Source organism: Myxine glutinosa, chromosome 10 (assembly GCF_964187855.1).
Source record: "Myxine glutinosa chromosome 10, kmMyxGlut1.1, whole genome shotgun sequence".
In the NCBI taxonomy this organism is placed as follows: domain Eukaryota; kingdom Metazoa; phylum Chordata; class Myxini; order Myxiniformes; family Myxinidae; genus Myxine; species Myxine glutinosa.
Window position 1 is genome coordinate 52405324 of NC_136270.1, and position 19720 is coordinate 52425043.

At 41.7% G+C, this 19720-nt stretch overlaps 1 protein-coding gene across 6 annotated transcripts in view; it reads left to right on the forward strand.

The window, feature by feature from the left end:
• TXNDC11 (thioredoxin domain containing 11) overlaps positions 1 to 19720 on the forward strand; it is a 96167-nt gene continuing 76447 nt past the window's right edge. For 2 of the 6 annotated variants that reach the window (XM_068127656.2, XM_068127661.2), the window contains exons 1-2: positions 207 to 506; positions 14008 to 14224. In XM_068127656.2, coding sequence (XP_067983757.2) covers positions 415 to 506; positions 14008 to 14224 — 309 coding nt within the window. In that variant the 5' untranslated portion in view covers positions 207 to 414. Of the gene's footprint in view, positions 507 to 587; positions 610 to 13850; positions 13876 to 14007; positions 14225 to 19720 lie in introns of those variants that run through there. The other 4 variants (XM_068127657.2, XM_068127660.2, XM_068127659.2 and 1 more) reach the window with 4 other exon arrangements.

The window sequence follows — 19720 nt, forward strand, 5'->3', positions numbered from 1 at the left end:
GAGGCGAAGAGGAGGGGCCTGGGAATGAGGAGAATAGGAGCGCGTAGCCGCGTACTGTGGGGAATGAATAGAGGGTGTGAAAAATGAGAGGGGTTTTAAGAGAGGAGGAGGTGTGAATGAGGAGAAGAGGGGATGTACTGTGGGGAATGAGGAGAGGGAATGTGTGGAGAGTAAGGAGACCAAGAAAAAAAGGGGGGAGGCGGAGGGGATTGGGAAAAGAAGGAGAGCAAAATGAGCGCGGACACCGAATGAGGATGGGGAGGAGCGCCATGGGGCGAAGGCCAAAAGGCAGGCAGAGCGTGACCCCGGAAGAGTGAGGTGGGCGCGCCATACGTGGCGCCGCTCGGTTCGATCGGGCGGAGCGGGAACCAGGAGGCGGGCCGGGGCCCGTGAGCAGGTAGCCCTGCGGCGCACATGGTGTGGGCCGCGGCCCGTCGCATGGCCTGCTTGCTCGGGGCGGCCGCCGTGCTGAGCGCTTTGCTGCTGCTCGTCTGTTTGTCCTCCTGGTAATGGACCCGTCTCGAACGCGCCGTTTAATCGGTCTACCTGTCCCATGCTTAATCGGTCTACCTGTCCCATGCTTAATCGGTCTACCTGTCCCATGCACGGGTACGTTTGAGTGTGCGTGACTGTCGTTGTAATCCGTCCCCGGACATCGTGCCTGTCATTGTGAGTGAAGCTCTAACCGAGTCGCCAGTCCGAGAGAGGCGACGTGAGAGACCACCCGCCATTCACTTCAGTGCGTGCATCGTGTGCGGCGGTAACTATACCTAGGAGCAGGGCCAATCACACCTGGCCCACCTGATGGTCTGACCTGACCTCAAGCTCCAAGAGGACCTCACATTTAGACACTTAATTTTTGGCATTTGTTACGTTTCGTTACTTGTTTGCTTTTATGAGCCTGAACCCCATCAGACCAAAATATGACACGTGACACTCTCAAACTCAGAGATGCTTTGTCAGTTTGTTTGCGTCAGGTGAACGCAGAACGTGTTCAAGCAGGTAAAGTCAACCATGGGACAAGAGTTTTTGAATGGGTTCACCATCCATCATATGAACTGTGACGTTGCACGGAAGGTCGACTTCTGTTCAACAATCAGTACAATTACACAAAGACGAGAAACAACAACAAAAAATCAAATTGCATTTCACTCTCTAATGACGGCTTACTTTGTTTTTATTATTTATTATGGGCAGGTGTCTCAAAAGGTGGACGTGTCCCTGGCCTCTCTGCACCTGTCGGAGGGCCTGCCAATGGATTGCTAAATTCCACATGATGTGGCTTTTGTAAATACAGCATCTTGGTTCGAAATTGGGCACGAGCTTTTAACCCCATCAGTGTTTGACTTGAAAACAAACTGAGTATATAAGTTTACATTGCATCACGAAACGCTATATAAGTTCACATTGCATCACAAAACGGTATATAAGTTTACCTTGCATAATGAAACGGTATATAAGTTTACATTGCATCACAAAACGCTATATAAGTTTACATTGAATCATGAAACAGTATATAAGTTTACATTGCATCACGAAACGGTATATAAGTTCACATTGCATCACAAAACAGTATATAAGTTTACATTGAATCATGAAACGGTATATAAGTTTACATTGCATCACGAAACGGTATATAAGTTTACATTGCATCACAAAACAGTATATAAGTTTACATTGAATCATGAAACAGTATATAAGTTTACATTGCATCACGAAACGGTATATAAGTTTACATTGCATCACGAAACGCTATATAAGTTCACATTGCATCACAAAACGGTATATAAGTTTACATTGAATCATGAAACAGTATATAAGTTTACAGTGCATCACAAAACGGTATATACGTTTACATTGAATCATGAAACAGTATATAAGTTTACATTGCATCACGAAACGGTATATAAGTTTACATTGCATCACGAAACGCTATATAAGTTCACATTGCATCACAAAACAGTATATAAGTTTACATTGAATCATGAAACAGTATATAAGTTTACATTGCATCACGAAACGGTATATAAGTTTACATTGCATCACGAAACGCTATATAAGTTCACATTGCATCACAAAACAGTATATAAGTTTACATTGAATCATGAAACAGTATATAAGTTTACATTGCATCACGAAACGGTATATAAGTTTACATTGCATCACAAAACGGTATATAAGTTTACATTGCATCACAAAACGGTATATAAGTTTACATTGCATCATGAAACAGTATATAAGTTTACATTGAATCATGAAACGGTATATAAGTTTACATTGCATCACTAAACGGTATATAAGTTTACATTGAATCATGAAACAGTATATAAGTTTACATTGAATCATGAAACAGTATATAAGTTTATATTGTATCACAAAACGGTATATAAGTTTACATTGCATCACAAAACGGTATATAAGTTTATATTACATCACAAAACGGTATATAAGTTTACATTGCATCACGAAACGGTATATAAGTTTACATTGCATCACAAAACGGTATATAAGTTTACATTGAATCATGAAACAGTATATAAGTTTACATTGAATCATGAAACAGTATATAAGTTTACATTGCATCACAAAACGGTATATAAGTTTACATTACATCACAAAACGGTATATAAGTTTACATTGCATCACGAAACGGTATATAAGTTTACATTGAATCATGAAACAGTATATAAGTTTACATTGCATCACGAAACGGTATATAAGTTTACATTGCATCACGAAACGCTATATAAGTTCACATTGCATCACAAAACAGTATATAAGTTTACATTGAATCATGAAACAGTATATAAGTTTACATTGCATCACCAAACGGCATATAAGTTTACATTGCATCACAAAACAGTATATAAGTTTACATTGCATCACGAAACGCTATATAAGTTCACATTGCATCACAAAACAGTATATAAGTTTACATTGAATCATGAAACGGTATATAAGTTTACATTGCATCACGAAACGGTATATAAGTTTACATTGCATCACAAAACAGTATATAAGTTTACATTGCATAATGAAACGGTATATAAGTTTACATTGCATCACGAAACGGTATATAAGTTTACATTGCATCACAAAACAGTATATAAGTTTACATTGCATAATGAAACGGTATACAAGTTTACATTGCATCACGAAACGCTATATAAGTTCACATTGCATCACAAAACAGTATATAAGTTTACATTGAATCATGAAACAGTATATAAGTTTACATTGCATCACGAAACGGTATATAAGTTTACATTGCATCATGAAACGCTATATAAGTTCACATTGCATCACAAAACAGTATATAAGTTTACATTGCATAATGAAACGGTATATAAGTTTACATTGCATAATGAAACGGTATATAAGTTTACATTGCATCACAAAACGCTATATAAGTTCACATTGCATCACAAAACAGTATATAAGTTTACATTGAATCATGAAACAGTATATAAGTTTACATTGCATCACGAAACGGTATATAAGTTTACATTGCATCATGAAACGCTATATAAGTTCACATTGCATCACAAAACAGTATATAAGTTTACATTGCATAATGAAACGGTATATAAGTTTACATTGCATAATGAAACGGTATATAAGTTTACATTGCATCACAAAACGGTATATAAGTTTACATTGAATCATGAAACATTATATAAGTTTACATTGCATCACGAAACGGTATATAAGTTTACATTGCATCACAAAACAGTATATAAGTTCACATTGCATCACAAAACAGTATATAAGTTTACATTGCATAATGAAACGGTATATAAGTTTACATTGCATAATGAAACGGTATATAAGTTTACATTGCATCACAAAACGGTATATAAGTTTACATTGAATCATGAAACAGTATATAAGTTTACATTGCATCACGAAACGGTATATAAGTTTACATTGCATCACAAAACAGTATATAAGTTTACATTGCATCACGAAACGCTATATAAGTTCACATTGCATCACAAAACAGGATATAAGTTTACATTGAATCATGAAACGGTATATAAGTTTACATTGCATCACGAAACGGTATATAAGTTTACATTGCATCACAAAACAGTATATAAGTTTACATTGCATAATGAAACGGTATATAAGTTTACATTGCATCACGAAACGGTATATAAGTTTACATTGCATCACGAAACGCTATATAAGTTCACATTGCATCACAAAACAGTATATAAGTTTACATTGAATCATGAAACGGTATATAAGTTTACATTGCATCACAAAACAGTATATAAGTTTACATTGCATCACGAAACGCTATATAAGTTCACATTGCATCACAAAACAGTATATAAGTTTACATTGAATCATGAAACGGTATATAAGTTTACATTGCATCACGAAACGGTATATAAGTTTACATTGCATCACAAAACAGTATATAAGTTTACATTGCATAATGAAACGGTATATAAGTTTACATTGCATCACGAAACGGTATATAAGTTTACATTGCATCACAAAACAGTATATAAGTTTACATTGCATAATGAAACGGTATACAAGTTTACATTGCATCACGAAACGCTATATAAGTTCACATTGCATCACAAAACAGTATATAAGTTTACATTGAATCATGAAACAGTATATAAGTTTACATTGCATCACGAAACGGTATATAAGTTTACATTGCATCATGAAACGCTATATAAGTTCACATTGCATCACAAAACAGTATATAAGTTTACATTGCATAATGAAACGGTATATAAGTTTACATTGCATAATGAAACGGTATATAAGTTTACATTGCATCACAAAACGCTATATAAGTTCACATTGCATCACAAAACAGTATATAAGTTTACATTGAATCATGAAACAGTATATAAGTTTACATTGCATCACGAAACGGTATATAAGTTTACATTGCATCACGAAACGCTATATAAGTTCACATTGCATCACAAAACAGTATATAAGTTTACATTGCATAATGAAACGGTATATAAGTTTACATTGCATAATGAAACGGTATATAAGTTTACATTGAATCATGAAACAGTATATAAGTTTACATTGCATCATGAAACGGTATATAAGTTCACATTACATCACAAAACGGTATATAAGTTTACATTGCATCATGAAACGGTATATAAGTTCACATTACATCACAAAACGGTATATAAGTTTACATTGCATCATGAAACGGTATATAAGTTTACATTGCATCATGAAACAGTATATAAGTTTACATTGCATCATGAAACGTATATAAGTTTACATTGCATCATGAAACGGTATATAAGTTTACATTGCATCACAAAACGGTATATAAGTTTACATTGCATCCCAAAATGGTATATAAGTTTATATTGCATCACAAAACAGTAGATAGGTTTATATTGCAACACAAAACAGTAGATAGGTTTGTATTTCAACACAAAACAGTAGATAGGTTTGTATTGCAACACAAAACAGTAGATCGGTTTATATTGCAACACAAAACAGTAGATAGGTTTGCATTGCAGCACAAAACAGTAGATAGGTTTATATTGCAGCACAAAACAGTAGATAGGTTTGCATTGCAGCACAAAACAGTACATAGGTTTATATTGCAGCACAAAACAGTAGATAGGTTTGCATTGCAGCACAAAACAGTGCATAGGTTTATATTGCAGCACAAAACAGTAGATAGGTTTGCATTGCAGCACAAAACAGTACATAGGTTTATATTGCAGCACAAAACAGTAGATAGGTTTGCATTGCAGCACAAAACAGTACATAGGTTTATATTGCAACACAAAACAGTACATAGGTTTATATTGCAACACAAAACAGTGGATAGGTTTATATTGCAGCACAAAACAGTACAGTGGTTTATATTGCAGCACAAAGCAGTACATAGGTTTATATTGCAGCACAAAACAGTCGATAGGTTTGCATTGCAGCACAAAACAGTTGATAGGTTTATATTGCAGCACAAAACAGTACAGAGGTTTATATTTCAGCACAAAGCAGTACATAGGTTTATCTTGCAGCACAAAACAGTTGATAGGTTTATATTGCAGCACAAAACAGTAGATTAGTTTAGTTTTCAGCACAAAGCAGTGGATAGGTTTACATTGCAGCACGAAACAGTAGATAGGTTTATATTGCATCACGAAACAGTAAATCGGTTTAGATTACATCACGAAACAGTGGATAGGTTTATATTGCAGCATAAAACAGTAGATAGGTTTACATTGCAGCACAAAACAGATAGGTTTATATTGCAGCACAAAACAGGAGATAGGTTTGTATTGCAACACAAAACAGTACATAGGTTTAGATTGCATCACGAAACAGTGCATAGGTTTATATTGCAGCACAAAAGAGGCAATAGGTTTAGATTGCAGCACAAAGCAGTAGATAGGTTTACATTACAGTACAAAACAGTAGATAGGTTTATATTGCAGCACAAAACAGATAGCTTGTGTGTGGATGTGTGATGGATACCGGATGGCCTCCTCCTCCTCCGCCCAAGTTCCTTATTAGTCCCCTCCTGGTGTACACCGGAGGGGACTATAGGTTTGCACTCCGGACTTTTTTTCTAAACTCTTAATGCTAATGATTTCAAACTTGGCACATGGTTTCCTCATGATAAGTTGCAGGTCAAGTTCGAACTTCACTACGTATCGATCATTTTTGACAAAGTTATGCACTTTGAACTTTGGGAATTCTGATAATTCTGATGATCCTTAACTCAGTGCCATTTTAAGTTTTAATTTCCTTTAAAAACCATTTTCTCTGCAATAATTGGACCGATTGAGATCAAATTTTCACCGTAGGAGGGAATCGGTCTGTAGAATATTTTAATGGTAATTATGACAGCACAGGTCACGTGGTTCGGCCGCCATATTGTTTTTCGTGAAAACACAAAAACCCCTTTTTCTCTGCAACGGCTGAACAGATCGAGGCCAAACTTTGCAGGCAGAATCGCATACCCATGACGAACAAAAAAGTCAACGAGCATGACGTCATGCGTCACATGGTTTCAGAGTTATGACGTTTTTAAGCATGAACCTTTAAAACCGAGCTCCTCCCTCATTTTTGATCCAATCGAGGGGAAACTTCACAGATCTGTTGAGCATGTCTGTCTGCTAAAATGTCCTTTTGGCATTTGCGATAGGACACGTGGTTTGGCAGATATCGTTAATTAAACGAAAATATTTTAAAAAATGGATACTCTTGTTTATTCTAAAGTTCTCCTCGAGCCGCACCGCGCGCCTCGTCTGCGAACGTCAAAAGCGCGACACAGCTCGCGCTTTCGGGAGGGGCGTAGCCAACCCGAGCAACATATACATATAGATATATATACACATCGATCATTGATCGTGAACCGGAAAATATAATAAATTACTGATATTTAGCGACTCGAAAGGTTCTTTATCAACAACGTATTTTCTCGTGCTTCTGCTGACCTGTCTGCAAGGTGTATAAATCGAAGTCCCGAGTGCAAATCACAGGTGAGCCCGTCCTGAGGTAATTAGCGATTGGGAACGATTCGGAACCTGATGGATATATAACCCTTGGTAATTTCCCCAAGAGTTTTCCGGACGACAGACTGCCGGTAGGGGACATGTATTGCGGCGCAATACTCAGAATGCTTGTTGTTATTACCTCGCATACGCCAAGTGAAAAGTCAGGTTCATATCCATCCATCTGTCCACAAACATAATTTTATGATCGAGGAACAACTTATTTAAATTGAATGTTATATTTTGAACACGAATCGGAACATGAATCAGAAAACAAACCTGCAGTTTAGCGTTTCTTTGTCTCCGATTCGACATGTGCAGAGAGGAGTGAGATAATATTTTTTAGGCAGTCTGCCTTTCTATCAGCAAACAAAATTGAAAATCATTCCAAACAGGAAACTTACTGTTTTTGAGGACGTCATAAAGGGCACAAACAACAGGCACAAATAATGAAATTGACCCAAACAACAGGCACAAAGAACTAATGTAATGTGTTAGATAGGATGGTGTAATAGACACTGAGTCAATGGTGGTAAACTTCTGGAATTTATTTATACGACTCTTAAATGAATAATGACCTCCACACCCCTTCCGACCTCACTGACTACTACAACCACACTCTCTCCTCCTGCCTTGACCAGCTTGCGCCTGTAAAAACCAAAACAGTTTCTTTCACCCATTCTGCTCCCTGGTTTACCCCTGAACTCCACCTGATGAAAACTCGTGCTCGCCAACTTGAAAGACTCCGCAATAAAACGGGTCTCACAGTTCACTCCCAAGCCTACAAGGACCACATACAACACTACAAAGATGCCCTCTCCCGCGCCCGCTCTGCCTACTACTCTCAAATTATCCACTCTGGCTCCGGAAACCCAAAAGCACTCTTCTCGACAATAAACAAACTCCTCCGCCCCCTGAACACCACCACCCAGTCATTCACAGTAGACAACTGCATCTCCTTCCTCTCTTTCTTCCAACGCAAAATTGACAACATCTACAACAGCTTGACCACCGCCGCACCCGCTCCCCCTCCAACCACCTGCCCCCCCTTGTCCTGCCATCCCCTGTCTCGGTTCTCCCCAATCTCTCCTACTGACCTCTCTGAACTCCTCATAGGAATGAAAACTGCCACCTGCACTCTTGACCCCATCCCCTCCAGCTTTGTCAAAGCCTCCCTCCCTGCTCTCTCTCCACTTATCATTGCAACAATAAACTCCTCCCTGTCTACAGGCATCGTCCCACCTTCCCTCAAAATTGCTGCTGTTACCCCCATTCTAAAAAAACCTGGTCTAAACCCTGACACCCTAAACAACTTCAGACCCATCTCCAACCTACCCTTTCTGTCAAAAGTTTTGGAACGCGCTGTAGCCACTCAACTCAAACATCATCTCTCTGCCAATAACTTGTATGAAACATTCCAATCCGGATTCCGCTCCAACCACAGTACTGAAACTGCTCTCCTCAAAATCACCAACGACCTTCTCCTCTCCTCTGACGCTGGCAACCTCAACATTCTCGTCCTCCTCGACCTCAGCGCTGCCTTTGACACCATCGATCACACTATCCTCCTCACCCGACTTGAATCCACCTTTAACGTCACCGGCACTGCCCTCTCTTGGATTAAATCATACCTCTCTGACAGATGCCAGTTCATCTCCATCAATAACTGCAAATCCCCCACTGCTCCCCTCCCCCAAGGTGTCCCCCAAGGTTCAGTTCTTGGCCCCCTCCTCTTCATCCTTTACCTGTCCCCGCTCGGTCACTTAATCCGCCGTCATGGTCTCCAATTCCACTGCTTCGCCGATGACATCCAGCTTTTCATCTCCACCAAGTCCGTCTCCACCGACACCCACTCTATCCTGACAAACTGCATCACTGAAATAAAATCCTGGCTTCAAATCAACTTCCTCAAGCTTAACTGTGATAAATCTGAAATAATCATCATTGGCCCAAAAACGCTCACAAAATCCACCCATAACTTTGCCCTCAACATCGACGGTATCCCAGTATCCACCTCCCCTCACATCCGGAATCTTGGCGTCATCTTTGACCAAACCCTTTCCTTCGACAAATACACTAAACAGATCACAAAGTCAGCCTTCTTTCACCTGAAAAACATTGCCCGTCTCCGCTCATCCCTCTCCTCCACGGCTGCAGAAACCCTCATCCACGCCTTCATCACCTCCCGTCTGGACTACTGCAATAGCCTCCTCTATGGTTCACCCTCAAAAATCACCAATAAACTCCAATACATTCAGAACTCCGCTGCCCGTCTACTCACTCATTCCCGGACCCGTGACCACATCACCCCCGTCCTTTACAAGCTTCACTGGCTCCCCATCCCCCAGAGAATCCAGTACAAAATCCTCCTCTTGACATACAAAGCCCTCCATAACCTGGCCCCATCCTACCTGGCTGACCTCCTCTCCAGACACACTCCCACCCGCAACCTCCGCTCTGCTGGTACCAACCTCCTGACCCCCTCCATCCGGACCAAATTCAGATCCTGGGGGGACAGGGCCTTCTCCATCGCTGCTCCCACCCTCTGGAACTCACTACCTCACACCATCAGAGACTCCTCCTCACTCACCACATTCAAAACATCACTAAAGACCCACCTGTTCAACGCTGCATTCAACATTCAACCCACAGCATTTAACCCCTGACTATCTCTTCTCCTTCTCCCTCCTTTTGCTTTAAATATTTCCCTATTGATTCTTGTCTTGTCTTTTTGATTCTTGTCTTATATATATGCCGTATATCGCTGCTGTTTGTTTTCTTGATTCTTGTCTTTTTGCAATTGTTGTTTTCATGTATTGTTATGCATTATGTTTTCCACTCTGTCAAAGCGCCTTTGGGCTTCTGGAAAAGCGCTATACAAAATAAATGAATTATTATTATTATTATTAAAATCCGCATTTTAATTCAATTTTAATCTTAAACACTTTCGAACACAAATTGCCTTTTTGTCACTTCCAAACTTCTTCCGTTTTGCAGAACTTGGACATGTTAAATAAGATGGCGTATAAGGCTGCTTCAATGGCGCTAAATCTCCAAAAATAGTTTTTAAACTATCTTTAAAATCATTATTTCATATTAATTGAAGTATAAGCTTGAACACTGCTTTGGGTAGTGTTCTTTGAAATCTCTAGTTCCTTGTTATTAATTTGTACTGTTACGTTTGTGGGGGGTACCAATTAAATACCTTGGGACCAGATAGGATTGTATAGGGTAGTGTTCTCCGAATGTCGCGACGAAGAAGAGGCACCTCCATGTAACAAAGTCGGAAATCCGTTAGGCCGGATGTCGCGTAAGATCATATATTTGTCTCCATGGCGAGGGGTGGAGCTATGTTAATTAGTTCGGGTATAATAATAATTCCCTGTATGTAGATTGCCTCTGTGGTTTTTCCCTTGTTCCTTATGACACACACCACACCAGCCATGCACTCCACACCGAAAATAAACCCCATAACAAGCGACCGGATTCAGACATTTGAATGCTGCCGCTGGCTCCGCCAGCAGAGTCATTGCAATACCAAGCAGGCAGGGCCGTGGGGCCCCGCCCCGAGAGGTGATGATTGGTCAAGGCGATAGACTGCTATGATTGACTCTTTGATTGGAGCGCGCACGTACGTCATCATATGACGTTCGAGACCGGGGAACAAAAAGGCTGAGAACCGCCATTTTCTTCCTCTTGGTCCGGGGTTTGAGGACGAGCAGTCACAGTTTTTACTCTCTTGCGTTGGGACATTCATTGCGGGCAGACACATGTTTCCCTCTCTCCGGGCTGACTTTGATAGCGTGCAGCCGCACATTTTCCTTCTCTTGGTTTCGACGTTCGTGTCAGGCGATCGCAGCTCGTGCACTCTGACGCTCTTGGTTCGTGGCTTCGTGACGGCTGTGTGCCGAGCCGTGTGCGTTGGAGAGACTGCGGTGTTTTGTGAAGCGGATGACGAGGAAGGAACGAAGGCCTGTTCGCTTCACGTTCGGCGGCTGGGTTGAACGCAGCTGCGCGCAAAGGCCAGTTTTCTCGCGCACGGACTTAGGCACCGGTTCGATGGCCGACAGGGTTTGAGGGCCGCTCAAAGCTGAGTACACACTACAGAAACACATTAATTTTTCACTTTCGTTTTCCCCTCGAGTTGTATGCAAGTCCGTGTTGGGGCGCCCCAATTTAGGAATTTTAGGTACCGTACATTTCTTGTTCCCTGGCATTTCTTTTATTAAACCCGTTAATTGTTGAATTTTAATTCCTTGTCCTGTCCCATTTATTTGTTTGTGGTTCGGAAAACCCGCTTTGCGCCCGTCCGTCCAGGTAAGCCTCGCTGCCCTCCACTACACCATCGCGCGTATAAATAACACCGCCATCGTTGGACTGAACATCTCGGAGTGTAAAGCTCGATCGGCCATTCGTCCCCAGGGGTGTTAATCCCCGGGAACACGACAGTATGTTTGTACACCTATTGCCTCAGGTGACCTGAGTTCTCATGGTCCTTTGTGTGAAAGTGAAAGTTCTCGTGGATGAGGTAATGATGTGCAATGTTTTCAAAGCACTTCCAATGACTTGTTGATTATTATACAATGTCTATGTAGAAAGATGGCTGGCAGGATGCTGTCCTTCAGATGGATGTTAAACTAGGCGTCCCATATGCCAGCACAAGTTCATGGACGTTAAAGACCCCACGGTGTCCTTCAGAGTAGGCGAGCTACTGCAGGCATTGTGAACTAATTCCAAATTCCTGCCCTAACTACGACTGGAAAGGCAATGGAAAACCACCCAGTATAAGCCTTGCTCAGGAAGCTGCTTCGGTGGCACCGATGCTCTGTGAAGAATATGGTATGTCAGAGAGAGGGAGATAAAGATCATTGCTAAACTGCTACCCACAGCCTCAGGCAGCCTGACATGTTTATCACATGTTTTAGGTTTTAGAAATCATTGTGGTAATACCATGTCTTGGGAAAGGAACCCAAATCCCTACTCCTAATATTCCAGTTTTTCCTCCTTGAAGTTTCCTTCTCCATGCATGCATGTTTTGCATCCGGTTTTTGTCTGTTATGTTGTGATCCGTTCAGTGTGCTAACTCTTTCACAAGCCTCGACTATGTATACAAAAACTAGAGCGGCACTCTTCGACGTCACGACATCGACTGATGTGCCTCCGCCTGCATTATTACATCATTATAATACTAGTATCAAGTTTGATTTAAATCCATTCAGCCAAATCGTTGGGCAAAGTTAGCACATTTTTACTTGACATGACCTCTGACCTTTGACCTATTGACCACAAAATTTAATCAGTTCATGTTTACATCATTACACATACCTGTACCAAGTTTTAATTTAAATCCCTTCAGCTGTTCACATTTTTACATGACATGACCTCTGACCTTTGACCTCTTCACCCCAAAATATAATCAGTTAATGTTTACATCATTATATATACCTGTACCAAGTTTGAATTAGATCACTTCAGACATTCTCGAGTTATAGACCTATTATAAACTTTAACCTTTGACCTCTTGAACCCAAAATATAATCAGTTAATGTTTACATCATTATATATACCTGTACCAAGTTTGAATTAGATCACTTCAGCCATTCTCGAGTTATAGACCTATTACAGACTTTGTCCTTTGACCTCTTGACCTCAAATTCTAATCATTTAATCTTTACCTCATTATACATACCTGTGCCGAGTTTGACTAAGATCCTTTAAGCCGTTCTCAAGTTATCGCGGTAATGAAAACCTATCACGGACGGACGGACAGCCGGACGGACAGCCGGACGGCCAAACTGAAAACATGATGCTTCTGGCGACTTCGTCAACGGAGGCATAAAAACAAAAACCTGAGATTCTTACTCAACCGAGTTATGACTTCTTATGTATGAAGTCGAGGTTTATGGAAGGGTTGGAACACACAACTGACGAGAACAAAAAGCATGTAGTGGAGAGGGGGAAACACACCAACAGCAGGGTAGAGGGACACAACAGAGGGACACTTGGAGGAAGAATGGGTGTGGAGAAGACTGAAAGCAAGGGGATGGGGGAGGAGGACACAGTGGGTGGACAAGGTGTGGATGCAAGCTCAAACACCGCAAGGAGAGGAATGGAAAACATTCTCTATTGTTGAGGTGGCTCCAGTGAGCAGCAGGATCTACTTTATCAGCCTTTGTGCGTAGTCAATGGAGTTCTATGAATCCTCTTATTTTATTCATGTTGGTTTTGACATTCTTGCAATATTGATTTCCTCTTCATCTAGCTGGATGTACAAAGTGCTTTGGGTGTGCGCCTACAGGATCTCGTTCTCCATCACATCTCAGCATTGAAATTGTCATTAAACATTGATGACATCTATGATGAAGTACTTTTTTCTGTTTTCTTTTCCTTCTTCCATGTTGTAATTTCCATCCTTTGATCAATCAAACCCACTTTCATTCTTCCGAATCTCCCCTCATTTTTATAATGTCTCGTCATCCCCACTGACCCCCTTCAGCCGTGACCGTGACACGGTGTGGCCTGCTCCATCCCCGACGCAGTTCTTCTCGAAAAGCTCTCTCGTCGTTGACTTCTTCTTGGGGCAGCTTCAGGAGGCAGAGGCTCGACTCGAAAATGCGGATCTTACCATGTTTGTGTTCTATGCGCCTTGGTGCTCTCGCTCAGTTGAGGCACGACCACAGATAGAGCTGGTGGCTCGGGCCTTGACTGGACAGGTGTGTTGCAACCTGCATTATGTGTGAATACCGTAACTGTTACTTGCTCGAAATGAAACAAGATATTCTCTCTGTCTCTCTCTCTCTCTCTCTCTCTCTCTCTCTCTCTCTCTCTCTCTCTCTCTCTCTCTCTCTCTCCCTGTCTCTGTCTCTGTCTCTCTCTCTCCCCTCATGGGGCTGCTTCCATCTGGCAGCCTATTATACAGGTCGTGCAGCAACCTTTCCTCGCTGGTCATTCAGTGGGTTAACCGAGCACTCACTCTGCGGCTGCATTGCTAGACCGTAGGTGCAGTTAGGAAAGAAATCTGCCCAGGTTGCCATCACACCGTCCTATGAAAGACAATGTGTGATGTGCAATTTTTAACATCCATCGGAAATGCTGGAAAACAGGACCTCAACATAACGTCCCATGCCAAAGGCAGGTGCACGGATTGATGCAACACATTGTGTGTGAAGCACCAGGTTGACATTTTAGTCAGGTGGGGATTTGAATCCATGTGCAGCAGCTCAGGTAACCTCTGGGCTGTCATGTTGCTTTCTTTCACTACTTTGCAAAATCCAAGAATTTTTCAAGTACGGTACCTGTATATTGGTTGGTCTTGTGCATTATTCTGTCTATTTGTTTGTCTGTTTGTGTCAATCACCTACAGATCACAATTTTAAATCAGTCTTCACGAAACTTCACCAGATGGTAGAGTTGGTCATAAGGAAGAAGCCTATTGATTTTGAGGTCGAGGGTCATCTCGAGGTCAAATTTCTAAAATCGTCATTTTTCATCCGATTCACTTGAAAGTTGAACATACTTTGCATATTGAGTCGCTGAATTGAAAAAGTAACTATTTTGAGGTCAAAAGGTCAAAGGTCATCTCAAGGTCACTCTTCTAAAATCAACAATTTTCATCTGAAAAATCGTCACTTTCCATCCTATTACAACAACAACAACAACAACAACAGGCATTTAAAGGCCATTTTCCCTGCTAGAGCGGGGGTTAGCCTTGCGGGCCCCATGACAATCTTCTACTTTCCATCCTATTAAACTTGAAAATTAAATAGCAATTACATAGCGCATCACTGAATTGGGAAAACAACTATTTTGAGGTCAAAAGGTCAAAGGTCATCTCAAGGTCAAACTTCTAATATCATCAATTTTCATCTGAAAAATCATCAATTTTAATCCGATTGACCCGAGCTTTGATTAAGATCGTCAATTGTAATCTCAATGAAATGGACAGTTTGATGTATCCATGGCAACATTTTATTTTAGGGAGGGGTGAAAGCTGTTCTTTTTTCTGGTTGTCCATCCGTGAGTGCGTAGCAGATCTTCTTTACCGTGACAACTGGTAAATTACTGAAGGAATTTTGACCAAACTTGGTAAAATTATGTACAGTTTTGTGGTGCAAAGATGACCTGATTCGATTTTTGGTTCAAAAGGTCAAAGGTCAAACATGGTGTCTATGGTCATGTAACCTTTAATTGAAAATATTTGTTACCACAATAACTTGTGAACCACAGAAGGGATTACAAACCAAACTTGGCACAAGTGTGGACTGTCATACAAAGATGAACCGCTTGAATTTTGGGTTCAACATGTCAAAGGTCATGTGCCCATTGAAAATAATTTTTCAGATCATAACTCGAGTTTGAAGCATCTCATGTTTTCTCTTCTCTTCTCTCTCTCTCTTTTTCTCTCTCTCTCTCTCTCTCTCTCTCTCTCTCTCTGTCTCTGTCTCTGTCTCTGTCTCTGTCTCTATCTCTATCTCTATCTCTCTCTATCTCTCTCTATCTCTCTCTATCTCTATCTATCTATATCTATATATCTCAATCTATCTCATATCTATCTCATATCTATCTATCTCTATCTATCTCTATCTATCTCTCTCTCTCACCCCCTGCCGGCTGTTACGTTTTGGGTGTGGTGTCATGGCGGCTGTGTGCGCTGAGCTGTGACTACTGTGCTGTGTTGTCATCTTTCCCATCCTCCAGTTCACTCCCTTTGTGTCCTTGTACGTGTTTGTGAAGTTTTCCCCATGTTTCCTTTCTTTGTTCAGGCAGGAGAGAGAAAGAGAGCGCGTACAGTAGGTTATTTTGCAGACCTGCTCAGGACCTCCTGGTTTGGGCCTGCTCTTCTATTTGCCGTGTTTATACGTTTAGCCTTTTCTTGGCTAAATACTTCATCCATATTATTACTTTTCCTTTTCCTCCACTTGCTAGTTTTGCTTGTGGCAGGTTTGTTATTGATTTTTCAATTTACTTCATTTGTTAATTTTACACAATGGCAAACGTACGTTTGCACAATAGTGTTTACGAGGCACTTACTCCAAATAACGGGGTCATAGTTTGTCCGCCGGACGGAGTTCGTGTTGACGATGTTGTAATGGGTTTCGGAGAACAAATTGGGCTCGAAAACATTCTCGCAGCGTCGAAAATGAATCAACGTGTCGTGCTCTTCCTGTCCGAAGAGCGATACGTTGCTCAGACAGTCGAAACCGGCTTGTCTGTCGCACCGGATCTTTTTCTTACTGTGTGTCCCTTGGACACACCTGCCGTTAAAATTATTATTTCGAATTTACCACCTTTCTTTAAAAGCGAGGAGATTACCTGTGCTTTAAATCGTTTTGGGACGGTCGTGTCACGGATCTCAATGATCCCCTTACGTTTGCGTTCTGGCGCTTCGGTTAGACCAATCATGTCTTTCCGGCGTCACTGTTATTGTTTTAAAGAATAATGCACAATCGCTTAGTGCTGCTGTGACTTTGAAGCACAAAGATCGCAGCTACCAAATTTATATCGCTACTGAGGCAATGACCTGCTTTATTTGTGGCGAGCACGGACATTTAAAGAACGCTTGTCCAAAACCAAACATTCCCGGTGGCGAATCTCAACGTGTGGAACCTAACTGGAAATCTCAACACCTGGAGCCCAAACCAAGCACCAGTGGTACATCTAGAGCCGTGGAGCCCAAGCCAAGCACCAGTGGTACATCTAGAGCCGCGGAGCCCAAGCCAGGCACGAGTGGCACATCTAGAGCGGAGGAGTGTACAGACACCTCCCATAATCAGCCCCGCGGTGCGAGTGCGGAACTAAAGGGACCTCAAGCGGATGACGGGGGTTTATCACCGTTCAATCTCGGAGAAACAAGCACCCAAACGTCAATGGTCACGATGTAACGGTGAGCGTTCCGAAAAAACTGGCGCCGTCAGGCAAATTAAATGGCTCCCATTTGGATGCAGCTGCCCCGCTTGATGCCGTGGAAACAGAAAACAGATTTGCCGTGTTAGCTACGGAGGATAATAATAACGCTCCTGATAACGAGCAAGACAAACACGAGCACGAACAAGGAGGTGGTGTCGTGCCCCAAGAGGTACAAGGAGGTGGTGTTGTGCCCCAAGAGGTACAAGGAGGTAGTGTCGTGTCCCAAGAGGTACAAGGAGGTGGTGTTGTGCCCCAAGAGGTACAAGGAGTTCGCGTCGTGTTCCAAGAGGTAGCTGTGACTACCCCTGTGGTTGCCGATACTACAACCATGGACGTCAGTAATGAACCTGTTTTGGTCCCTCTCCCTGCTAAGGGTAAAGTGTCTGAGATGTCTGCGCCACAGACAACCCCGGACATGATGGAAGCAGAGAGTGTATGTTCTGCTTCGGAAATAGTTTTTCCCCTCCCGGCAGAAATGGAAATACCTGCTCCACTGGGGGAGCATGGTATTAATGTAGATCCCCAATCAAACTACGATTCTGATGGCCCGTCGTCGCTTGCCTCTGGTGGTAGCACCGAGGTCTGGAATGATCCAGACTTATCCCAGGAACCGGAGAGTGGTCCGACTGTGCCCCTCCAAGAGATCCTAAAGTTTTTACATCACGCTTTCCGTAAGATAAATGTTAAAATTCAGGATTCCTTCCCTGATCTGCACAGTTTTATCATCTCCGCAAAGCGACTGCTCCTTCAGTCTGAGCAGTTTGGTTTGACTGAACCACAAATGTTTTGTCTCAGAAAATGGGTTCTGAAAGCAAGGAAGCAGCTGCAGGCATATCCTGACCCAATTGACTGATACCTTTCCCCAAATTCCACACTATGGCTTTTTCTATAGCCACTTTAAACATAAACGGAGGACGCTCGTATTTACGAAAAGCTGAAGTGAAGGAGCTTGTTTTGAAGAACCACATCGATATCTTACTCGTACAAGAAACCAGATGTAGTTCCTCCTGTAGGAGTGAATGGGAAAGAATAATGAAAGGAAGGTGGTTCTTCAGTGGCTTAGATTGTCCTTGGGCTGGGCTAGCCATTTATTTACATCCTTCTCTCTGTAATCTCATTGTTGATTTTTATGAAATAATTAAAGGGTACTTAATCTCTCTCACTTTCACTCTTAATGGTTTTCAACACACGATAGTGAACGTCTATGCACCCAGTGACAGCATGGATAGATTTGCTTTTTTCACACAGTTAGAAACATCTCTTGCACGTTTTGATTTTAATGGATTTGTTTGTTTAGGAGGGAATTTTAACTGTACGATGGACTCTACCATTGATCGCAATGGGAATGAGCCTCATCCAGCAAGTATTGTGCCTCTGACTAGGACTTTGACAACCTTCTCCCTTGTTGACATCTGGAGAACTCGAAATCCATCCACACGCCAGTATACATGGTGTCGGTGTTTAAATGGCCGTCTGTCCCTCGCAAGGTTAGACCGGTTTTATATTAATAGTGATTTTTTAAATATTGTGACCCATACTGGTATTGTCCCGAGTGGTTTCTCAGATCACCACATGGTTGTGTTTCGCACTTTCTCCCCGATTTGTAATCGTGGTGCTGTTTATTGGACATTCAATGTTAGTCTTCTGGAAGACAAATGTTTTGTTGATGCTTTTAAAATCTTCTGGAAGACTTTACTCCTGCGGAAAGCTTCCTTCCCTCTCCTCGGACAGTGGTGGGACAATGCAAAAGCCCAGATAAAAATGTTTTGCCAGCAGTACGGGTCCTTTCATACCAAGAATGATGTTGATCTTCAATCCCTGCTTACCAAGGAGATTCTAACTTTACAATCCAACCTCTCAGCTTCTAATGCTGAACGAACTAACCTTTTGTTGGCTAAGGTAAAGGCCGTTCTTGCTGAATTGTGTGTAAATCGAGCTAGAGGAGCTTTGGTCCGGCTCCGAATGGAAAATTTGTTTTCTAGATACCTCTTCCAAGTTCTTCTTTGGATTGGAAACCTGAACCAAACGAAGCCAGCAACTAACCTCGCTTCGGACAAAAGAAGGGAGAGTGACATACAATCAAAAATGTATCAGAGGTTCCGCCAAGGAATACTTCTCTGACTTGTACCGTGCCAAGAACATTGATCACAGAATGATTGACTCTCTGGTTGCCTCTTTGCCCAACTTGTCCGAAACGGCATGCCTACAGTTGGATGTGGAAGTTACTTTGGAAGAACTTTTTTCCGCATTGCAAACTTTACCCACTGGCAAGGCGTCAGGCTTAGATGGGATCCCATTGGAAC